Source organism: Bos grunniens, chromosome 13, assembly GCF_055505025.1.
Source record: "Bos grunniens cultivar Pamir isolate PY7600 chromosome 13, Bosgru_T2T1.0, whole genome shotgun sequence".
In the NCBI taxonomy this organism is placed as follows: domain Eukaryota; kingdom Metazoa; phylum Chordata; class Mammalia; order Artiodactyla; family Bovidae; genus Bos; species Bos grunniens.
In genome coordinates, this window is record NC_141177.1 from 19456481 (window position 1) to 19477606 (window position 21126).

General features: G+C 39.0%; 1 protein-coding gene and 1 pseudogene across 20 annotated transcripts in view; one reads left to right on the forward strand and one right to left on the reverse strand.

Moving 5' to 3' along the window:
- NCOA6 (nuclear receptor coactivator 6) overlaps positions 1 to 21126 on the forward strand; it is a 96341-nt gene that overhangs the window by 29566 nt on the left and 45649 nt on the right. For 14 of the 19 annotated variants that reach the window (XM_086332241.1, XM_086332257.1, XM_086332242.1 and 11 more), the window contains 3 exons: positions 5882 to 5987; positions 10052 to 10333; positions 13564 to 13719. In XM_086332241.1, the coding sequence (XP_086188367.1) occupies positions 10099 to 10333; positions 13564 to 13719 (391 nt within the window). In that variant the 5' untranslated portion in view covers positions 5882 to 5987; positions 10052 to 10098. The remainder of the gene's footprint in view (positions 1 to 5881; positions 5988 to 10051; positions 10334 to 13563; positions 13720 to 21126) is intronic. The other 5 variants (XM_086332245.1, XM_086332244.1, XM_086332243.1 and 2 more) reach the window with 1 other exon arrangement.
- Positions 16770 to 19820, reverse strand: LOC147360349 (small ribosomal subunit protein eS1 pseudogene; annotated as a pseudogene). The gene has a single exon (XR_015138801.1). The product of XR_015138801.1 is annotated as a small ribosomal subunit protein eS1 pseudogene (transcript).

Consider the following 21126-nt stretch of genomic DNA (forward strand, 5'->3'; position numbering starts at 1 on the left):
ACCATGAGATTTGTATATAGCTCTGTGGGTGTGTAAATTAAGTTCAAACACATTCTAACAACTCTGCATTTTTATTCTCTCCCCAACCACGTTTAATGTTTTGACATTATATTTTACCTCTTCTTGTTTTGTGAATCCCTTAACTACTTACTGTGGATAGAAATGATATACTACTTTAACCTTTTAACCTTCCTACTAGTTTTATATGTGGTCGATCTGCCTTTACTGTATGCTTTACTTTATAAATAAGTTGTTGTGTTTTTTTTTACCATGCCACACAGCTTTCAGGATCTTAGTTCGCCAACCAGAGGTCAGATCTGTTCGCCCTCCAGTGGAAGCGCAGAATCCTAACCACTGGATTGCCAGGGAATTCCCCATAATTCTGATATTTCTAGTTGTGGTCTTTTTTGTTTTTTTAGAGAAGTCCTTCTAACATTTCTTCTAAAGCCAGTTTAGTGACACTGAACTTTCAGCTTTTGCTTATCTGCACAACTCTTCATCTCTCCTTCAAATCTGAATGATAGCCTTGCTGGGTAAGCTATTCTTGGTTGTAGGTTTCTTCCTTTCATCTCTTTGATTATATCATGCCACTTTTGGTCTGTAACGTTTCTGCCGAAAACAGTTCATGGTCCCGTGGGAATTCCTTTGTATGTAACTATTTGCATTTTCTCTTGCTGCTTTTTTTTTTTCTTCTTTTGGCCACGCTGTGTGGCTTGTGGGATCTCAGGTCCACAACCAGGGATTGAACCCCAACAATGGCAGTGAAAGAGCTGAATCCTAACCACTAGACAACTGGGAACTCCCTACTCTTGCTGCTTTTAAGATTCTTTGTCTTTAACTTTTGCCATTTTAATTATAGTATATCTTGGTGTGGACCTCTTTGGGTTCATCTTGTTTGGGACTCTGTACTAAGTCCTAGATGTGGATGTCTGTGTCCTTTGCCAGGTTAGGGAAGTTTTCAACTCTAATTTTTCGAATAAATTCTATACCCTTTTGTGTCTTCTCCTATTTGGGCCTCTAAACTGCTAATGTTAGTATGCTTGCAGTTTTCCAAGAGATTTCTTAAGCTATCCTCATTTTCATAAGTTCTTTTTTCTGTTCAGCTTGTGTGATTTCCATTACTCTGACTTCCTGTTTGCTGATCTGTTCCTCTGTATTGTCTAATCCACTGTTGATTACATCTAGTGTATTTTTAATTTCAGTTATTGTGTCCTTCAGCTCTGTTTCGTTCTTCTTTGTATTTTCTAACTCTTAATTTCTCACTTTGTTCATTCATTCTTCCAAGTTTGTTGAGCATCTTATGATCATTACCCTGTACTCTTTGTCAGATGGATTGTTTATCTCCACTAACTTCTTCTTTGGTTTTGTTTTGTTACTCTGTTTGAAACATACTCCTCTATCTCCTTGTTTTACCTAAATCTATTTATTTCTATTGCTTTGACCAAAAGGTTCATTCAGGTTTTTCCACTGTTATGGAAAAATCTGAACAAACCTTTTGGCCAACCCAATATGTAGTAGGTAGGCCAGTTATTGTATATTTCCCAATTTTGGAGAAGTAGCCTTATACAGGAGACGTCCTATGGGGCCCAGCTGCATGCTACTCTTGGTCACTTAGAGCTGTATACCCTTGGGGTGCCCTCTGTGGACTGTGTGGGTCATTTTGTTGTTGGGGGGCCGTGTACTGTGGACATGCTGGTAGGCAAGGCTGGCTCCCAGCCTAGTTGGCTGCCAGGTCCTGCCTCATGGATGGCTGCCAACCCACTGGTGGTGGGCCTGGCACAACTGTCTACAGGATCCCAGGGGTCTCAGATCTGGTGTTGGCCCATAGGTGGGAAGGGCCAGATCCCTCAGAGGCTGAGGCTGGTGCTGGCCTGCTAGTGGGTGGGTAAAGCCCCCAGGACTAATAGGCTAGAGGGCTAGAGGGAGTACTCCAAAATGTCTCTTGCCAGCACCAGTATCTTCATGGTAGAACAAGGTCCCCCATTGGGCTGCTACCAATATCTGTGTCCCCAGGTAGTGTCCCAGTTGATACCTTCCTCTCCAGGAGGCTCTGCAAGATTAGCAAGTGTTTCTGACCCAGGCTCCTTTCAAGTTACTGCCTCTGTATTGGGAGACCATGTGAGATTTGACATGCACCCTTTAAGAGCAGAGTCTCTTTCTTACAGCCTTCTAGCTGTCCTGTACACAAGCCCTGCTGACCTTTAAAGCTAGGTGTTCTGGGGACTCATCTTCCCAGTGCAGAATCCCTACGCTGGGGATCTTTGTGTGTGTCTGTAACCCCTCATTTCTTGGGGAAAACACGTGCAACTGTGATTATCCTCTCCTTTGTGGGTCCTTACCTGGGGATGTGGGTTTTGACTATACCATGTCTAACTTTTTTAGCCAAATGTTTAATTTACTTTATTTTCTCCTGATACAGGTGTTCTTGGCTGTGTGAATTTTCTTCTCAACTTGTTGGGCTATATTCTTTAGGTTCCAATGTGTAGTATTCTCCTTATTTCTAAAGGTTTTGCTGTTTTGGTTTCTTTTTTAACCCAGAACCAAAGGTTTTGTTGTTGTTTTAAAGTGGAAAAGCCATGGTTTTATTTTAAATTTATAATTTTGGTGCATTGTCACCAGAGTAATTTGACTCTCCTATTGTTACTTTTGAATTTATTAAGATTTTCTTTATGGCCTTTCTTAAAGGTTAATTTTTATTGATTGGAAACTTAAAAATTGGCTTTTTCTTGATAAAAAATAGTTAAGCAATAGTTATTTCTCTAATAATTATTTATTAATACCTAGTTCATATATCCAGAGGAGGCAATGGCAGCCCACTTCAGTACTCTTGCCTGGAAAATCCCATGGACGGAGGAACCTGGTGGGCTGCAGTCCATGGGGTTGCTAAGAGTCGGACACGACTGAGCGACTTCACTTTCACTTTTCACTTTCATGCATTGGAGAAGGAAATGGCAACCCACTCCAGTGTTCTTGCCTGGAGAATCTCAGAAACAGGAGAGCCTGGTGGGCTGCCGTCTATGGGGTCGCACAGAGTCGGACACGACTGAAGTGACTTAGCAGCAGCAGCAGCAGTTCATATATCCATCTAAAATTTTTTAAGGTTTATCTATGTTTGGCTACAGTGGATCTTCATTGCTGCATGCGGGCTTTCTCTAGTTGTGGCGAGCAGGGGCCGCTCTGCAGTTGTGGTATGTGGGCTTCTCGTTGCAGTGGCTTCTCTTGTTGTGGAGCACAGGCTGTAGGCACACGGGCTTCAGTAGTTGCAGCATGTAAGCTGAGTAGTTGTGGTGCGTGAGCTTAGTTGCTCCTTAGCATGTGGGATTCTCCTGCATCAGGGATCAAACCCATGTCCCCTGCATTAGCAGGCGGGTTCATAACCAGTGGACCACCAGTGAAGCCCTATCTAAAATTTTGAGGTTGTAGGACTTCCCTGGTGGTACAGTGGATAAGAATCTGCCAGTGCAGGGGACACTGGTTCGATCTCTGTTTCAGGAAGATTCTACATGCTGCAGAGCAACTATGCTCACGAGCCACAGCTACTGAGCCTGTGTGCTGCAACTACGGAAACCCATGTGCCTAGAGCCTCTGTTGCACAACAAGAGAGGCCACTGCACTGAGAAGCCCGCTCACTGCAACTAGAGAGTAGCCCTCTCCACCTGCACACAGTCATGAAGACCCAACACATCCAAAAATGTTTAAAAATAAATAAAAATAAAATAAAAATTTGAGATTATAAAATCTGTATTTGGCAATAATGTGAAACTTTAGCAGCCCAGTTAAAGACATTGTAGACATATTTTCTTAAGAGGGAAATTTTTCCTGATGCATACCAAAATTATGCAGTTTCCATACATAAGTTTCTATATATACAATAAAGAATGCTTTAAAACTTGAACTGAAAATTTAATGAAAAATAAAAGGTATAGCTAGTATAGATAAAATAGGAAAAAAGTATAGGTCTTGTATTTAGTATATGTACAAAGTAGTATATATGGGTTTCCCTGGTAGCTCAGCTGGTAAAAAATCCTCCTGCTATGCAGGAAACCCTGATTGATTCCTGGGTCAGAAAGATCCCCTGGAGAAGGGATAGGCTACCCATTCCAGTATTCTTGGGCTTCCCTGGTGGCTCAGATGGTAAGAATCCACCTGCAATGTGGGAGACCTGGGTTTGGTCCCTGTTGGGAAAATCCCCTGGAGAAGGGAACAGCTACACAGTCCAGTATTCTTGCCTGGCGAATTCCATGGACAGAGGAGCCTGTCAGGTGACAGTCTATAGAGTCTCAAAGAGTCAGACACAGCTGAGCGACTTTCACTTCACATATATGTATATGTATATATTCTTTTTCCTTACAGGTTATTAGGCAATATTGAGTGTAGTTCCCTGTGCTATACAGTAGGTTTTTGTTGGTCTTCTGTTTTATATATAGTAGTGTATATATGGTAATGTGAACCTCCTAGTTTATCACTCCCCCTTTCCCCTTTAGTAACCATAAGTTTTTTTTCTGTGTCTGTGAGTCTTTTTCTGTTTTGTAAATAAATTGATTTGTATCTTCTTTGTTTTTTTTCAAGATTCTGCATGTCCTGTGATATTTGTCTTTGTCTGACTTCAGATAATCTCTAGGTCCATCAGTATAATTGCAACTGGCATTATTTCATTCTTTTTTATAGTTAAGTAGTATCTTCCATTTGTGTGTGTGTGTATCTGTATACACACACACCCCACATCTCCTTTATCCTGTCAATTGATATTTAGGTTGTTTCCATGTCTTGGCCATTGTAAATAGTGCTACAGTGAGTATTGGGGTGCATGTATCTTTTTGAATTATAGGTTTGTTCAGTATATGCCCAGAAGTGGGAATGTAGATAACTAGTTTAAAGGAACCTCCATACTGTTCCCCATAGTGGCTGTACCAATTTATACTCCTGCCAACAGTGTAGAAGGATTTATTTTTCTCTACACCCTCTCCAGCATTTATTATTTATAGACTCTGATGATAGCCATTCTGACCAGAGTGAGGTGATACCTCATTGAAGTTTTGATTTGCATTTCTCTGATAATTAACTAGTGATGTTGAACATTTTTTCATGTGCTTGTTGGCCATCTGTATGTCGTCTTTGGAGAAATGTCTAGCTCTTCTATTCATTTTTTGATTAGGTTGTTTGTTTTTTTTTGAACTGAGTTTGTGAGTCAATTTTATAATTTGGAAATTAATCCCCTGTCAGTCACTTCATTTGCAAATATTTGCTCTATTCTGTATGTTGTCTTTTGTTTATGGTTTCCTTTGCTGTGCAAAAGCTTTTAAGTTTAATTTGGTTCTTCCATTTATTTTTATTTCTATCGTTCTAGGGGAAGAATCCGAAAAGATATTGCTGCAGTTTATGTCAAAGAGTGTTCTAATCTGACCAATTTAAAAAATGAATGTATAGGGAAGTTTCTAAAGCTTAGAGTCCCAGTTTCATAATTCTGGCATACATCCCTGAGTTTTGGTTCTATATTCTTTAAATTGCTTGTTGATGGAGTTATTCTTTACATTTGTAACTCCATGGACTAATAGCCCACCGGGCTCCTCTGTCCTTGGAATCCTCCAGGCAAGAATACTGGAATGGGTAGCCATACCCATCTCACCCAGGGATCGAACCTGGGTCTCCTGCATTGCAGGCAGATACTTTACCATCTGAGCCACCAGGGAAGCCCAATGAGTGCTCTAAGATCTCTGGGTGGGGGGAACTATTCTTTGCATATTTCATGAAAACCCTGTTTTATTGTTATCGGAACATGTCTGAGTTGACTTGATAAATTGTCATGTTTGTGTTCTGATGGAAGGATGGGTCACCTCTGTAATTTCTGTATAATACTTTACCTTTTTTTTGTTGTTGTTAGGCTATTTATTTGACTGCTACCTTAAAATACAGGCCGTAAAAATGCCAGCTTGTTTGGACTTAGAAGATGACCTGGACAAATGATAAAAATTAAGAAAAACATTTTGGTGAGTGAAAACTTATATGAGAGTAAATATGGCTCAACTCAATTCCTACCAGTGGAATGACACTACCAAAGTTATATAGCGAAATTCTCTTAAAATGCCTTCTGTTTCTCTGAAATTAAGACCTTGATCTTGCTCTTTTTTTATTCTCTCTGTGAATCCACAGACCTCCCAAGAGGCACATGATAACACTTAAATGCATTTTAAATACCTGGTCTCTTCCAGCATTCCACCAAACCCAGCATAACTCACTGAGGCCTAGTGTTCTACCAGGCTTCCCAGGTGGCTCAGACGGTAAAGAATCTGCCTGCAGTTCAAGAGACCCAGGTTTGATCCTTGGGTAGGGAAGATCCTCTGGAGAAGGGAATGGCTACCCACTCCAGTATTCTTGCCTGGAAAAATCCCATGAACAGAGGCGCCTGGTAGACTATAGTCCATGGGGTTGCAAAGAATAGAACACGACTGAGCAACTTAACACTCTAGTGTTCTACCAGTTTTGTAAGTTATACTTGGATTTAACTCAATCCAGGTTAGACTTAGACTTATTAGACTTAATTAGAAACTGACTAGACTTAATTAGAAATTGAAAACTGATGGCTGGTGGGCCATATGCAGCAGTGTGTTTCATTTGGCCCATAGGGTATTTTCCAGAAATATAAATCTGTTCTTAAATTTGGAGATTTTACTCAACATATGGATTTTGTGCTTAGTCGCTCAGTTGTGTCCCACTCTGCGACGCCATGGACTGTAGCCTGTCACGCTCCTCTATTCACGGGGATTCTTTAGGCAAGAATGCTGCTGCTGCTAAGTCACTTCAGTCGTGTCCGACTCTGTGTGACCCTATAGATGGCAGCCCATCAGGCTCCCCCGTCCCTGGGATTCTCCAGGCAAGAACACTGGAGTGGGTTGCCATTTCCTTCTCCAGTGCGTGAAAGTGAAAAGTGAAAATGAAGTCGCTCAGTCATGTCCGACTCTTGGCGACTTCATGGACCGCAGCCTACCAGGCTCCTCCACCCATGGGATTTTCCAGGCAAGAGTGGGGTGCCATTGCCTTCTCCTTAGGCAAGAATACTGGAGTGGATTGTCATGCCCTCCTTCAGAGGATTTTCCCAACCCAGGGATTGTACCCAGGTCTCCCACATTGGAGGCAGATTCTTTACTGTCTGAGCCACCAGTCTTTTCTTAAAATTCAGAATGTTAGTCCTGTGCCTGCGCAACTCCTTCCATCCCTCCAGAAAGAAAGTAATAAAGTGGAGCAAAGTAGCAAGTGCCTAGCATAGATGGGTATTCGAGTTTCCCATTGCTCAAACCATTCATACGTATATGCAAATACATTTGATATTCAACATTCTTCCCTTATTTTACACACCTGAAGCCTGTAGGTATATGAATTTGTGATTTCTGAGGTGTATAATAGTGTCTTATCTTTTTACTCAAATGGCAGATAATCTGAATAGTCTGTGACAATCTTTTAACGATTATTCACATATAAATCTGAATATGTATAAATACATATATTTATATCTGAAAAGACTCTTATAAGTAGCTAAATATATGTAATATATGTGAAAAGTAAATTTATATTTTTATAAATATGTATTCAAATATATATATATTTAAAACCTACTGTGATTTGGAAGATATTCCTAAATAAGCTGTTTCACATTTCCTATGTCTGGCGGAATTTTACTGTGAAACAGTATGGTGTTTCTGGTATGCTTGCTTTTCCCTTTTTAAAAAAAAATTTTTTTAACTCTTTATTATGATCAGTTTCAAATATATGTAAATTATAGTACAGATAAAAATACAGTGAACACGCATATACCCATCATCTATAATTAGCCATTATTAACATTTTGTTAGGTGGGTCAGTGGTAAAAGAATCTGCCTTCAAAGTCGAGTTTGATCCCTGGGTCAGGAAGATGCCCTGGAGAAGGAAATAGCAACCCACATCCGTATTCTTGCCTGGGAAATCCCATGAACAGAGGAGTATCTGGTGGGCTACAGTCCATGGGGTCACAAACTCAGATATGACTTAGCAACTAAACAACAACATTTGGTTGATCTGTTTTTTTTTTTCCTGAATTATTTTAAAGTAAACTATAGACATCATGACATTTTACCTCTAAATGCTTCAGTATGCATCTCGTGGGACTTCCCCAGGGGTCAGTGATTAAGACTCTGGACTTCCATTGCAGGGTTCGGTCCTTGGTCAGGAACTAAGATCCCATGTGCCACGTGGCATGGCCTAAAAGATAAATGCTTATTATCTCTTAAGAGATAGTAAGCACATTGTCCTTTATAACCACAGCACCATTATTATCACACCTAACAAAGTTAGTAGCTGACTTCTTGTCTGCCAGTAGGGAGTTTTCCAAATCTGGATGCACAGCCTACATGCCATGACCAAGCAGGGATTTGTTTGTTTGGTTTCTTTTCTTTGACTTTTGTAGGGGAGTTTTGCCGGGGATCTTAGTTCCCTGACCAAGACTAAGGATCAAAACCGTGCCCCGTGCAGTAGAAGCCTGGAGCCCTAACTAGTGGACCACCAGGGAATTCCCAGGCAGCAGCTTTTAAACCCTTAGAATATTTTTTAGTTTTATTTATTTACCTTTAAAGTTCCTTGATATCAGTAAAATGTAGAGAGTGATTGACTAAGGGCAATGGTATTTATAAAGGATTTTCTGAATGCTGTTTTTTCTTAACCATTCAAATTATACTATTCCTTTGTAACACTGATGGTGCTAGAAAAGGTTATAATTGCCAGACTATAAGGTACTCTGCTCAAATGTAAATTTTTTTTTCGTATTTACAACAGAGAAATTTTCGCCCTTAAGGTTGCTTAGGTTAGTTTTTGAAAAGCCTTTGCTCTTGAAGTTTACTGACTATTTAAAACAGAACCGTTAATTTTTAAAAGTTGATTCTTTTTTCCTATTTGTGCAGGAAATATAATCATAGTACAGCATATGCAGCTTTCCTTTTTCCTAATGACTTATAGCATATTTGGAAAATAGGAAAATTTACCAGCAATCTTGCCAACCTAGTACAATCACTATTTGTATTTTAGTTGATTTATTTTCAGTCCTTTTTTCTTAATCATCTTTAAAAAAAAAAAAAAACCCATAGTTGTAATTATGCTTTATGTAAGGAATTTTTTTTAATTAGAAGATTTGTGTGAGGTTCTTATTTCCTTGCCATTCTTGCTTAACACACATTGATAAAAATTGATGTTTATTCATTCACTTTTGGATTAAGAATGTGATCATTAGTCCCAGAGATAATGGAGGAAATGGCCATGTGGTGTGGTCTTTAATATTTGTGTTCTTTGGTAGGCAACATAACTGAAAATAGCAGAAAATTTGAGTTCTCTAAACCTAAAAGTTAAAAAGTAATTTGGTTCTGTCCTAGACGTAGTTCTTTGCCTCTGTAAACATGTGGTAACCAGTTGTTTTCCTTTTGCAAAAGTATTTTTTCTTTTTTTTTCTTTCAAAACTTTTTCTTTCTTTTTTTTTCTGTTTCTGAATCATTATTTTTAGCTATGCCACTATCAATAACCCTTTAAAAGTTATTTTAAATGGTCCTTGTGAAAGACTTTGGAATTTTAGGTAGTCATGCAGATGCTCTTAGTTAGGTCAGGTTGTCCTTTGCAGGTTGAAGAGGAGGACTTTAGAAACCTTGGTTGCTCTGAAGCATTTGTTAGGACAGGAGTAAGCAGAGTCTTGTGGTCAGCCTGAGTCTTGCTCTGTGGGGGTCAACCAAAGGCTTATATGAATTAACTCTTAGAAGATACCTATTTTAGTTTCTTGTGATCTCTTGTTCCTTTCTGCCTATATTCTAGGCTAACAAAATAAAAGGAATTTTAGTTAAAACTGGTAAATTTTTATTTCTAGTATCTTTGAGAACTTATAGAATATCTTAATTAAAATAGTTTATCCTCACTGTAATTTTTAATTTACTTTATAGTATTTTGTTATTACTTGTCAAATAAATTAGTTTTCATAGAACTATATATTGTTGATTGTGTAAGTATGTGTTGTAATACTTTTTTGTATCTTCTGTTTTGAAAGGTTTTTTTATTGTCCACTTGACATATGCTTCTGGAATAATATTCACCATGGTTTTGAATGACCTTCCAAACTTAGAAGACATCTATACTTCCTTGTGTTCATCAACAGTAGAAGACTCAGAGATGGATTTTGACTCTGGACTAGAAGATGATGACTCAAAAAGTGATAGTATTTTGGAGGATTCCACAATCTTTGTGGCCTTCAAAGGAAATATAGATGATAAAGACTTCAAATGGAAATTGGACACAATATTGGAGAATGTGCCCAATTTGTTACACATGGGTAATTTGCTTAATTATTTTTCCTTTTGTTACTGTTTTTGAATTGCCCTTCTGTGGTTATCTTGAGTTTTACAAAGTACAGCTGTGCTGTACTTTGCTGTAGGTTGAAAGGCTGATTTTAATTGCAAAGTTGGAATTTTAGGATTTTTTTTCATAGAAATGCTGTTGTATTTTTTTAAGTACATGGAGTGACTGAATATAAAGCATTGCTTAGCATTGTAATCCTTAAATTATCTGTTCTAATGGATAGGAGCAGGCTTCCCAGGTGGCTCAGTAGTAAAGAATCCAGCTGCAATGCAGGAGGCGCAAGAGACACAGGTTCAATCCCTGGGTCGGCTAGATCCAGCCCCTGGAGGAGGAAATGGCAATCCATTTCAGTATTCTTGCCTGGGAAATCCCATGGACAGAGGAGCCTGGCAAGCTACAGTCCATGGGATCACAAAAGAGTTGGACATGACTGAGTGACTAAACAACAACAACGAAAATGGATGGGAGTAATTCTCCAGACCCAAATTTATTTATTGTTTTTAGCTCTCTGGTCTTTAGTTTCCTGTCCTATAAAATGACTGGCTCTTTGAGGCCACTTAAAGCTTACAAAAATCTTTTACTCCATGGCTTTTTTGGCTTTACTTAAAATGTATTTGAAATTTGTTGTCTTAAATTTTAGATCAGAGGTTAACTAATAGCCCACTGGAACCAGTGTGCAGCCATGTGTTACATACTTTAGTTTTTCTGATTATTTTTTTGTTTGTTTATTTGTTTTCTGGTGTTTGAATTTTATTGCCAGTGCTTCAAGAAATAGATATTTTACATTAAAATTCAGATTTTGGATTTGTCTTTATACAGGAAAGGTCTAATAACATTGAACTCTCCTATCCCAGGTGGTGCTAAGTAGCAGCTGCCGCTGAAGATATACCTTCCCCTCACCATAGTCCCATCTGGCCTCTTCACACATTTAGATAGCCTATAGTGGTCTTACGGGAATTTGTGCTTGTCGACTTTGGTTTATATGTTCTCCATCTTTTCTGGTTAGCACAATTATTTAATCCCTTCAGACATAGTGCAAAGCCTAGATTTTATCCTTTTATCACAAATCTTAAGTGCTAACCAACTTTTTTAGGTTTTGAGGTCTTATTCTTTAGAATTAATGTCAGGAAGAGAGCTTTTTAATTTTTTTTCAATGGCTCTTTTTTAAAAAAAACTGTTGTTTCAGGCTTCTTTCTAGTTATGGATTATTTAATACATTATTAGAGAATTTTATGGTGCAAGTTGTAATTGCCACCATAATCATGTTATGATATATCATATTTTAAGGGCTAGCTGGGTCTGATTGTTCATTGTTCTTAATTATCCACATTTTTTCTTGTTTTTAAATAGCTGAATTAGTTTATTAATGGGTTTTAAATACATTAGTAAACTCAGACATGGTTATCAGTTATATTCTTGGTCCAAAAACTATTTTAAGTTAGATGTTCTCAAATATGATGAAAGTTAAGAAAAAAAATTTTTTTTGATAAAATATAGCAGTGTTATAGTTAAAATTTTTTCTTTAGGCTTATCACAAGTAGCTAACATCAAAAGCAAGTTTAATGTTTGTCTGGGCCACATAGGTATAAGATTCCAGTACTGTTCAGACTGAGAAGAAGCCCTGCAGCATTTGTCCTCTGTGGTAGCAGAATCTCAAGCTCCCTGCCTTTTGCTATTTGGATGTATAAGTGTCATGGAAAGGAAAATGGCCTGAAAATCAGAGCTGGATTTTAATGCCATTTTAGTGATAGGTAGCTACTGGATTCTGGGTAAATCTCTTAGATTTTCTGGGCTTCAGTTTCCTCCCCAATAAAATACATTTGGACTGAATCATGCATAATCCTTCCTAAATTTCCTAGATTATATATCTCAGTGCTCTTAGCCAGTGGTCTCTTTTTTTCCATATTAGAACAAGTGGACTCCATGTCTGGATAAACTGATAATGTATAATGGTTTTGGAGGTAGAAGGGGCTTTTAGGGAACATGTAGACACTTTCCCCTATCCATGTAAATTTCTTATTTTGAGGACATATATGCCTAAATGACCATTTTCTCAATACTTGAATGTATAATTGAATGGAGGCTACAAAAGATTTGATGTAGCTGAGTTTATAACAAAAGGAAAAATTATTTTGGGGTTGTTGGGGAAAAAATGTTTTTTTACTATTATCTAACTGGACCTCGGATTTGCTTTCCATCTGTAAGCTGTAATTATAAACAACATTACCTGCTCGATTAGTTTAACTTTTGCATTATAATTTAAAAACATCTTCGAAGTTTGCATTGACTTTTCAGGTTTGCTGAAATGTAATGTTTTCTTATCCTAACTGAAATATAGTTGTGAGATTTATGTTGCTTTTCTCCTCAGTTTGGTGTGCTTCAGTGGAAATTCTACTCTTGTTTAAAATAGAAAAAGATTAGAAATCAGAGACGTAAAGAATCAAGACTTAAGCCTTCCTTAAACTGAAGCATTTACAGGACATTGGAAGAAATGTTTGCTCCCTATATCTCTGAATATGTTTCACAGAGATGCTCGGTGAAAATTTAAATATAAGTACTAAAAGTTCAACTTTTTCATTTGAAGAAGTATAATTGCTTAACATTTTATAAGTGAATCTACTATCTTCCTTTTCAGTGCTCTTTCTTTAAACAAGTTTAGTGAATTGTAGCTGTATATTCCCTAATATCCTACAGTTGGCATATCTGCCAGTTGAATTTTTATAGAATTTCACTTAAAATTAGAAACTTAAACTTTCTTAGCTTTTCAGTTCACATACATTAAACTGAGTCTAGAAGTAGACCTTATTCTAGTAATTTAAACTTATCTCTCCCTTCTCTCATATGATCCTTATTCCATCTTACTGCTTTCCATCTATTAAGTGCCTGTGGTATGTCAGGTGCTATGCTAGATTTTTGGCATATTATTATATAATTTAGCACTCACAGTCTCATGAAGTAGTTTTTTCATAGTTTTAGAGAAGAAAAAGGTAAGTTTCAGAAATGTTAAATAACTTGTTCATGATTTCCCAGGTGCTAAGTGGTAAAGCTGGGATTAAATTTAAGGTTTAATACCAAAGCTTAAGCTCTCTCAGCTACTCCATACTGGTATTCTACCTTGTTCTTTTACTTCCTTGTTGTTGTTCATTCCATGTCTTCTGATGGCTAAAACATTACTAATATTATTCTCTTCCTTTCATGACCAAGAATCCAGCAAGCTAAAGGTACAGAAGGTGGAGCCCTGGAATAGCGTGCGTGTGACATTCAATATCCCCCGGGAAGCAGCGGAGCGGCTTCGGATCCTGGCTCAGAGCAACAACCAGCAGCTTCGGGATCTGGGAATTCTCTCCGTTCAGATTGAAGGTACATGTCTGGTTCCAGATTATAGGAATACTAGAATATAGCATGATTTATAGCATGTGCCGCTTTGTCTGTTCCTCTTAAGTTGAATTCACAATGCCAGGTAACTCACAGAAAGCTAACCAAAATGATCACATGGATCAGAGCCTTGTCGTGGTGAAGAAGGGGCTTGCATAGCTCAATGAAGCTATGACAAAATGTGGTCCACTGGAGAAGGGAATGGCAAACCACTCCAGTATTTTTGCCTTAAGAACCCCAAGAACAGTATGAAAAGGCAAAAAATATGATACCGGAAGGTGAGCTTCCCAGGTTGATAGGTGTCCAATGTGCTACTGGAGAAAAGCAGAGAAATAGCTCCAGAAAGAGAGCTGGGCCAAAGTGGAAACATTGCTGAATTGTGTATGTGTCTGGTGGTGAAAGTAAAGTCTGATGCTGTAAAGAACAATATTGCATAGGAACCTTGAATGTTAGGTCCATGAATCAAGGTAAATTGGATATGGTCAAGCAGGAGATGGCAAGAGTAAATATCAACATTTTAGGAATCAGTGAAGTAAAATGGACAGGAATGGGCAAATTTAATTCACATGACCATTATATCTACTACTGTGGGCAAGTATCCCTTAGAAGAAATGGAGTAGCCCTCATAGTCAACAAGAGTCTGAAATGCAGTACTTGGATGCAGTCTCAAAAACAACAGAATGATCTCTGTTCATTTCCAAGCAAACCATTCAACATCACAGTATTCCAAGTCTGTTCCCCAACCACTAATGCTGAAGAAGCTGAAGTTGACTGATTCTATGAAGACCTATAAGACCTTCTAGAACTAACACCAAAAAAAGATGTTCTTTTCATCTTAGGAGAGTGAAATGCAAAAATAGGATGTCAGGAGATACCTAGGTTAACAGGCAAGTTTGGCCTTGGAGTACAAAATGAAGCAAGGCAAAGGCTAACAGAGTTTTGTCAAGAAAACACACTGGTCACAGCAAACACCCTCTTCCAACAACACAAGAGATGATTCTACACATGGACATCACCAGGTATCAGATTGATTATATTCTTTACAGCCAAAGATAGAGTGGCTCTATATAGTCAGCAAAAACAAGACCTGGAACTGACTGTGGCTCAGATTATCAGCTCCTTATTGCAAAATTCAGGCTTAAATTGAAGAAAGTAGGAAAAACCACTAGGCCATTCAGTTATGACCTAAATCAAATCCCTTATGAGGATACAGTAGAGGTGATGAATAGATTAAGGGATTAGATCTGATAGACAGAGTGCCTGAAGAACTATGGACTGAGGTTGTCACATTGTATACAGGAGGCAGTAACCAAAACCATCCCAAAGAAAAAGAAATGCAAGAAGGCAAAGTAGTTGTCTGAGGAGGCCTTACAGATAGCTGAGAAAAGAAGAGAAGCAAAAGGCAAGGAAGAAAGGAAAAGTATACCCAGCTGAATGCAGAGTTCCAGAGAATAGGAAGGAGAGATAAGACCTTCCTATGTGAACAATGTACAGAAATAGAAGAAAACAATAGAATGGGGAAGACTAGAGATTCCTTCAAGAAAGTTGGAGATACCAAAGGAACATTTCATGCAAAGATGGGCACAATAAAGGACTGAAATGGTAAAGACCTAACAGAAGCAGAAGATATTAAGAAGAGGTGGCAAGAATACACAGAAGACCTGTATAAAAAGGTCTTAATGTCCCAGATAACCACAATGGTGTGATCACTTACCTAGAACCATACATCCCAAAGTATGAAATCAAGTGGGCCTTAGGAAGCATTGCTACAAACAAACCTAGTGGAGGTGATGGAATTCCAGCTGAGCTATTTCAAATCCTAAAAGGTGAAGCTGTTAAAGTGCTGCACTCAATATGTCAGCAAATTTGGAAAACTCAGCAGTGGCTACAGTCTGAGGAAAAGGTCGGTTTTCATTCTAGTTCCAAAGAAGGGCAATGCCAAAGAATGTTCAAATTACCATACAATTGCACTCATTTCACATGATAGCAAGGTAATGCTCAAAATCCTTCAAACTAGGCTTCAGCAGTACATGAACCGAGAACTTCCAGATGTACAAGCTTGACTTAGAAAAAACAGGGCAACTAGTGATCAAATTGCCAACGTGTGTTGGGTCATAGAGAAAGTAAGGGAATTCCAGAAGAACATCTGCTTCATTGACTACTTTAAAGCCTTTGACTGTGTGGATAACAACAAACTGTGGAAAATCCTTAAAAAGATGGGATTGTACCAGACCACCTTACCGGCCTCCTGAGAAACCTATATGCAGGTCAAGAAGCAACAGTCAGAACTGGACATGGAACAACAAACTGGTTCAAAATTGAAAGACAAGTTCGTCGAGGCTATATATTGTCACCCTACTTTTTTGACTTCTATACAGAGTACATCATGAAAAATGCCAAGCTGAATGAAGCTCAAACTGAAATCGAGATTGTTGGGAGAAATATCAACAACCTCAGATATGCAGATGATACCACTCTAATGCCAGAAAGCTAAGAGGAAGTAAAGAGCCTCTTGATGAAGGTGAAAGAGAAGAGTGAAAAAGCTGGCTTAAAACTCAACACTGAAAAAACTAAGATCATGGCATCTGGTCCCATCACTTCATGGCAAATAGTTGGGGGAAAAGTGACAGATTGTGTTTTCTTGGGCTCCAGAATCACCGTGGATGGTGACTGCAGGTACAAAATTAAGACATTTGCTTCTTGGAAGGAAAGTTATGACAGACCTAGACAGCGTATTAAAAGAGACATCACTTTGCCAACAAAGGTCCGTCTAGTCAAAGCTATAGTTTTTCCAGTAGTCATGTATGGATTTGAGAGTTGGTCCATAAAGAAGACTGAGTGCTGAAGAATTGATGCTTTTCAACTGTGGTGCTGGAGAAGACTCTTGAGAGTCCCTTGGATAGCAAGGAGATCAAACCAGTCAATCCTAAAGGACGTTAGTCCTGAATATTCATTGGAAGGACTGATGCTGAAGCTAAAGCTCTAATACTCTGGCCACCTGATGCGAAGAGCCAACTCATTGGAAAGGGTCCTGATGCTGGGAAAGTTTGAAGGCAAAAGGAGAAGAGGGGGGCAGAGGATAAGATGGTTGGATGGCATCATGACTCAGTAGACATGAGTTTGAGCAAAGTCAGATAGTGAAGGACAGCGAAGTCTGGTGTGCTGCAGTTCATGGGGTCACAAAGAGTCAGATATGACAGCGACTGAACAACAAGTTACTCGTGTTACCTGTGCTTCACATTGTAGCACTTTAGTATAAAAAGGAGTTGAGGCTCTCGTTGGGTCCTGATGCTTCAGCATCCATAGCCTCAGACTCCATTCCCTTGGACTGATTTTGGCTATCAGTCTGTCCAACATTGGTTTTACTGGCACCCTAACCAAGGACTGATTTGTCTTTTAAACAATATCTAATTTCAGGGCTTCCCTAGCAGTCCAGTGGTAAAGACTTTGCCTCCAATGCAAAGGGTGTAGGTTTGATCCGTGGTCAGGAAGCTAAGACCCCATATACCTTGAGGCCAAAAACCAAAACTTAAAGTAGAAACAATATTGTAACAAATTCAATAAAGACTTTAAAAATGGTCCACATTAAAAAAAAAAAAAAAAAACCTTAAAAAAATACCTAATTTCATCTGCTTCCTTTCACCCAATATGCCTGATTTAGTATTTGTTTTTTATTTATCTAACAGAGGCCCTGAACAATCCTTTTGTAGTATTCATTTGCAGATGTTTTTGTCAGCATGATCTTTTAAAAATGAAAATACGGTACACACACACCTTAAAACCGTGCTATGACTGGCCATTATTTGCAGAATAATGTCCAAACTCTGTATTGTGACCTCGGGCTTTGCATAGTCTGACCTTTACATTTCTCATCTAGTCTTATCTTGTCCAGCTCTCCTCCCTCCTCCTTGCTGTCTGTTCTAGCCTCTTCAGCATTCTTTTGGTTCCTTGAATATACATTTCTTCTTCCTGTCACAGGTCTTTTGCATTGGTGTCTCCTCTGTATGGATATCCCTACCATTCCCTTTTCCATTAGTTATATACCCAGCCTTCAAGTATCAGCTTAGATCTTAAGGATGTGTTTTCTGAACTCCTTGACTGAATCAGAATCTTTTTTCACATGCTCTTGCAAAAGTCTGGTTTTCTTCAGCTCTGATCATTTCTTACACTTCGACTAGAGCAGTTATTTTGATGATTGTTTTGTTCCCCCATGGACTCCAGGCTCCAGTAGGGGCAGAAACCATATTTTGTTTTGCTCACTGTTACATCTTTACTTGCCTGTGCATGTTAAGTCTTTAATAAACATATGCTGAATAAAAGTAAAGGAAGCACATATAATAGCACTAGTTTGCTTTGGCTCTTGGAGTACATGATAAGCAAAATATGGGCTTTGCCTTTATGAACTCAGAAGGAGCTCATGACCTTGATGAGGGAGATAAACCTGAGAGAGGTAACTACCAAGTATGAGGAAGCACAGAGGAGCGTCTGTCTTTTGGTGCCCAACGTACTAAAACCTTCTTTCCCCCTCCTGCGTTGGTGCAAACAGGGTGGCAACCAGTGAGTGATTCCAGCCTTCACTTGCCCTCGTCAGCCAAGCCCTTCTGACCCTGTGCTTGCATAGGTCCCAAAAGTTCCACAAAACCTCAGTAACTGAAAGGTCAACATTTTATGTTTAGGAGTGAGACACATTTTGTGCAGTTAAGATTATAGGTTATTGTGCCCCAGAAGGAGCAATAACAACAAACAGATTGTTAAGAGATTGATTGAGAAATGAGGTGAATTCCATAATTTGATAAATAAGAAACTAGTGGCTTAAACAATAACCAGTTTGTTTTGATTGTCCAAAAGGATTCAGAAAAGTAAAATTAATTCACTGCAATCTATTAAATATAGGATGAACTTTTAGGAAGTGTAGAAGTCAAACAGCTATTGTTAATAACATCATATAGGTTGTTTATGTTTTATAAGCACATCAACATACATTTTTTTATAAGAAACATATAAGCAGTTTCTTAAAAACCCTAAACATTTTATAGTCTATGTTACCTATTTACCTGAATTATAAGGGCTTTGTGGTAGTGTTTTCCAGTGGAGAAAGGAAACACCTTTCTCCACTGAGAGCAGAGTGTGTCTCACTCTTCTCTTTTTTTTTTTAAACCACAAATAAGATCTTTTGTTTGTCACCATTAAAAGTCTTCATTTTAAACAGGTTCTTGGACTCTTGGCTTGTATCCATTAGTTTGTTCAGCTTTAGCACCTGTCTCATCCCAGCAACTTTTCCAGAACTACTGCCTTCGCCATGTAGCTCCGTGAGTTTTCCCTCTTCAAACTGGGGCTTCTTCAGCATTTTTACTTTTCTAACGAAGACATCATGGAGTGGAAAAATAGGTTTGCGAGCTTTTTCTCTGTCTTTTCCAGTGCTGTCTGGAATCAGTTTGTTGACATCCTCCTTCAAGTCATTTGTCTGCACCTCTCAGGTCATGATTTCCATCATCTTCTTGTGAATCTGGCGCACCTGCTGGTGCTGGGCATAAGAGGTCTTCCTAATCTGATTGTTGCGTTTTTTAGTAAAACACACATGAGAACAGATGAAGCACGTTGATATCAACGTGACTTCAGTCATGGTCTGCCATTTTTTGACCATCGAGCACATTTTGTCACAGGTAAGATCCATACCATGGAAATCTCAGGCAGGTTTTGCCCTGAACATCCTCCGTAATTAGCTTGAATTGTCTAAAGGCAACTTCATCATTCTGCAGATCAGCAAGATTCATTTCAAAAACACAACCCTTGAGGCCATCAGATGTGATTTTGTTTCCTTGAGTTCTTGTGGTCAGTGCTTTCCTACTGTTCCTTGTATTGAACGTAGCTGGTGCTTTCACATCATACCAATCTTTCTTAGAAAATGGGTCAACCACTTTCTTCTTGGCTCCCTTTCTGCCTCCTTTCGTAAGGCGCTTATTCTTGCCGACCGTCTTGGTGACGTTCAGAAAGCCAAAAGGGCAGACGCATAGCTTACTTGAGAACTTCGGTGAGCAGGGCAGAATGCACTGTCTGTAAGACCCCAAGTTTCTTCTCTTAATCATTCCTATTTCTTACAGGTCTTCAAAAGAGTAAGACTCCTGTTTATTCCTGTAGCCATAAATTAAAATAGAAATACCAGCATGGAAGCAAAATAGATAACATATAAGAAATTATGAAATTTACATGTGGCAGTGTTTATCACACTACAGAAAAGAGTTTTTTTTTTTAACATTTGGAGTACAGCTATGTCCCGGGTGATCTCCTTTTCTCTTTCCACATCCACTGGGAATTCAGGCAAAAGTGAAAGTGGTGGCAGCAGCTGTTGCTTTTGTGAAACTGATGACGGGCTCATGCCTTTTAGGTTATAAGAGAAGGTATTGCCACTATTGTGGTGTCTGCTGCAGGGCTGGAGGGACAGGCTGTCCTACACCCAAGGACACACAGTCTTTTCTCCATTGAAGAACACTCCTTGTACCCTTCTTTTGAGTTTTGGCCAGGGAGTTGAGGAGACATCTCTTTTGAGGACATTTTGTGACTCCTCTGTAAATTTATTCTGATTTAAAGTAGGAGTCCGTAAAGGGTCAAAGAGTAAAAATTTTTGGCTCTGTGGGCCAGAAGATCTCTGTCAAGACAACTCAGCTGTGCTGCTATAGTGCAAAAAACAGTCAAAGCAATATGTAAATGAGTGAATGTGGCTGTGTTCTAGTAACACTTATTTATCTGAACAGGCAACAGGCTTGATTTGGCCCATGGGTCATAGTCTTCCAACCCCAGTCAGCAGGTTGGAGAGCCAGTAGTGTTCTCTTCTATGTGTGTTTCCTTGACAACAACTAACTTATGTGCAGCTTGCAAATAGGGAAATAACAGTAGTATAGTATGGAAATTGTGTTTATTCATACATTATTTTTTTTTCCAGGGCAAAGGGAGTTAGAATAGTAGGAATAGAAGGTTAATTGTCCATAAACCGTTTGATCTGTTGCTTTATGGCTGGGAGTCCTTTCAGCTTTTTTTTTTTCAGAAAATTGAGAATGAGAAGTTACACTCATGTACCTTCCCCAGAAGTACGCCCTCAGCATTGCGTGGCTCTCAGCTTGTGAACTTTACTTCCTCCCATGCCCACCTGGAGATGGCAATGGCAACCCACTCCAGTGCTCTCGCCTGGAAAATCCCATGGACAAAGGAGCCTGGTGGGCTGAAGTCCATGGGGTCGCTAAGAGTTGGACACGACTGAGCGACTTCACTCTCACTTTTCACTTTCCTGCCTTGGAGAAGGAAATGGCAACCCACTCCAGTGTTCTTGCCTGGAGAATCCCAGGGACAGGGGAGCCTCATGGGCTGACGTCTATGGGGTCACACAGAGTCGGACAT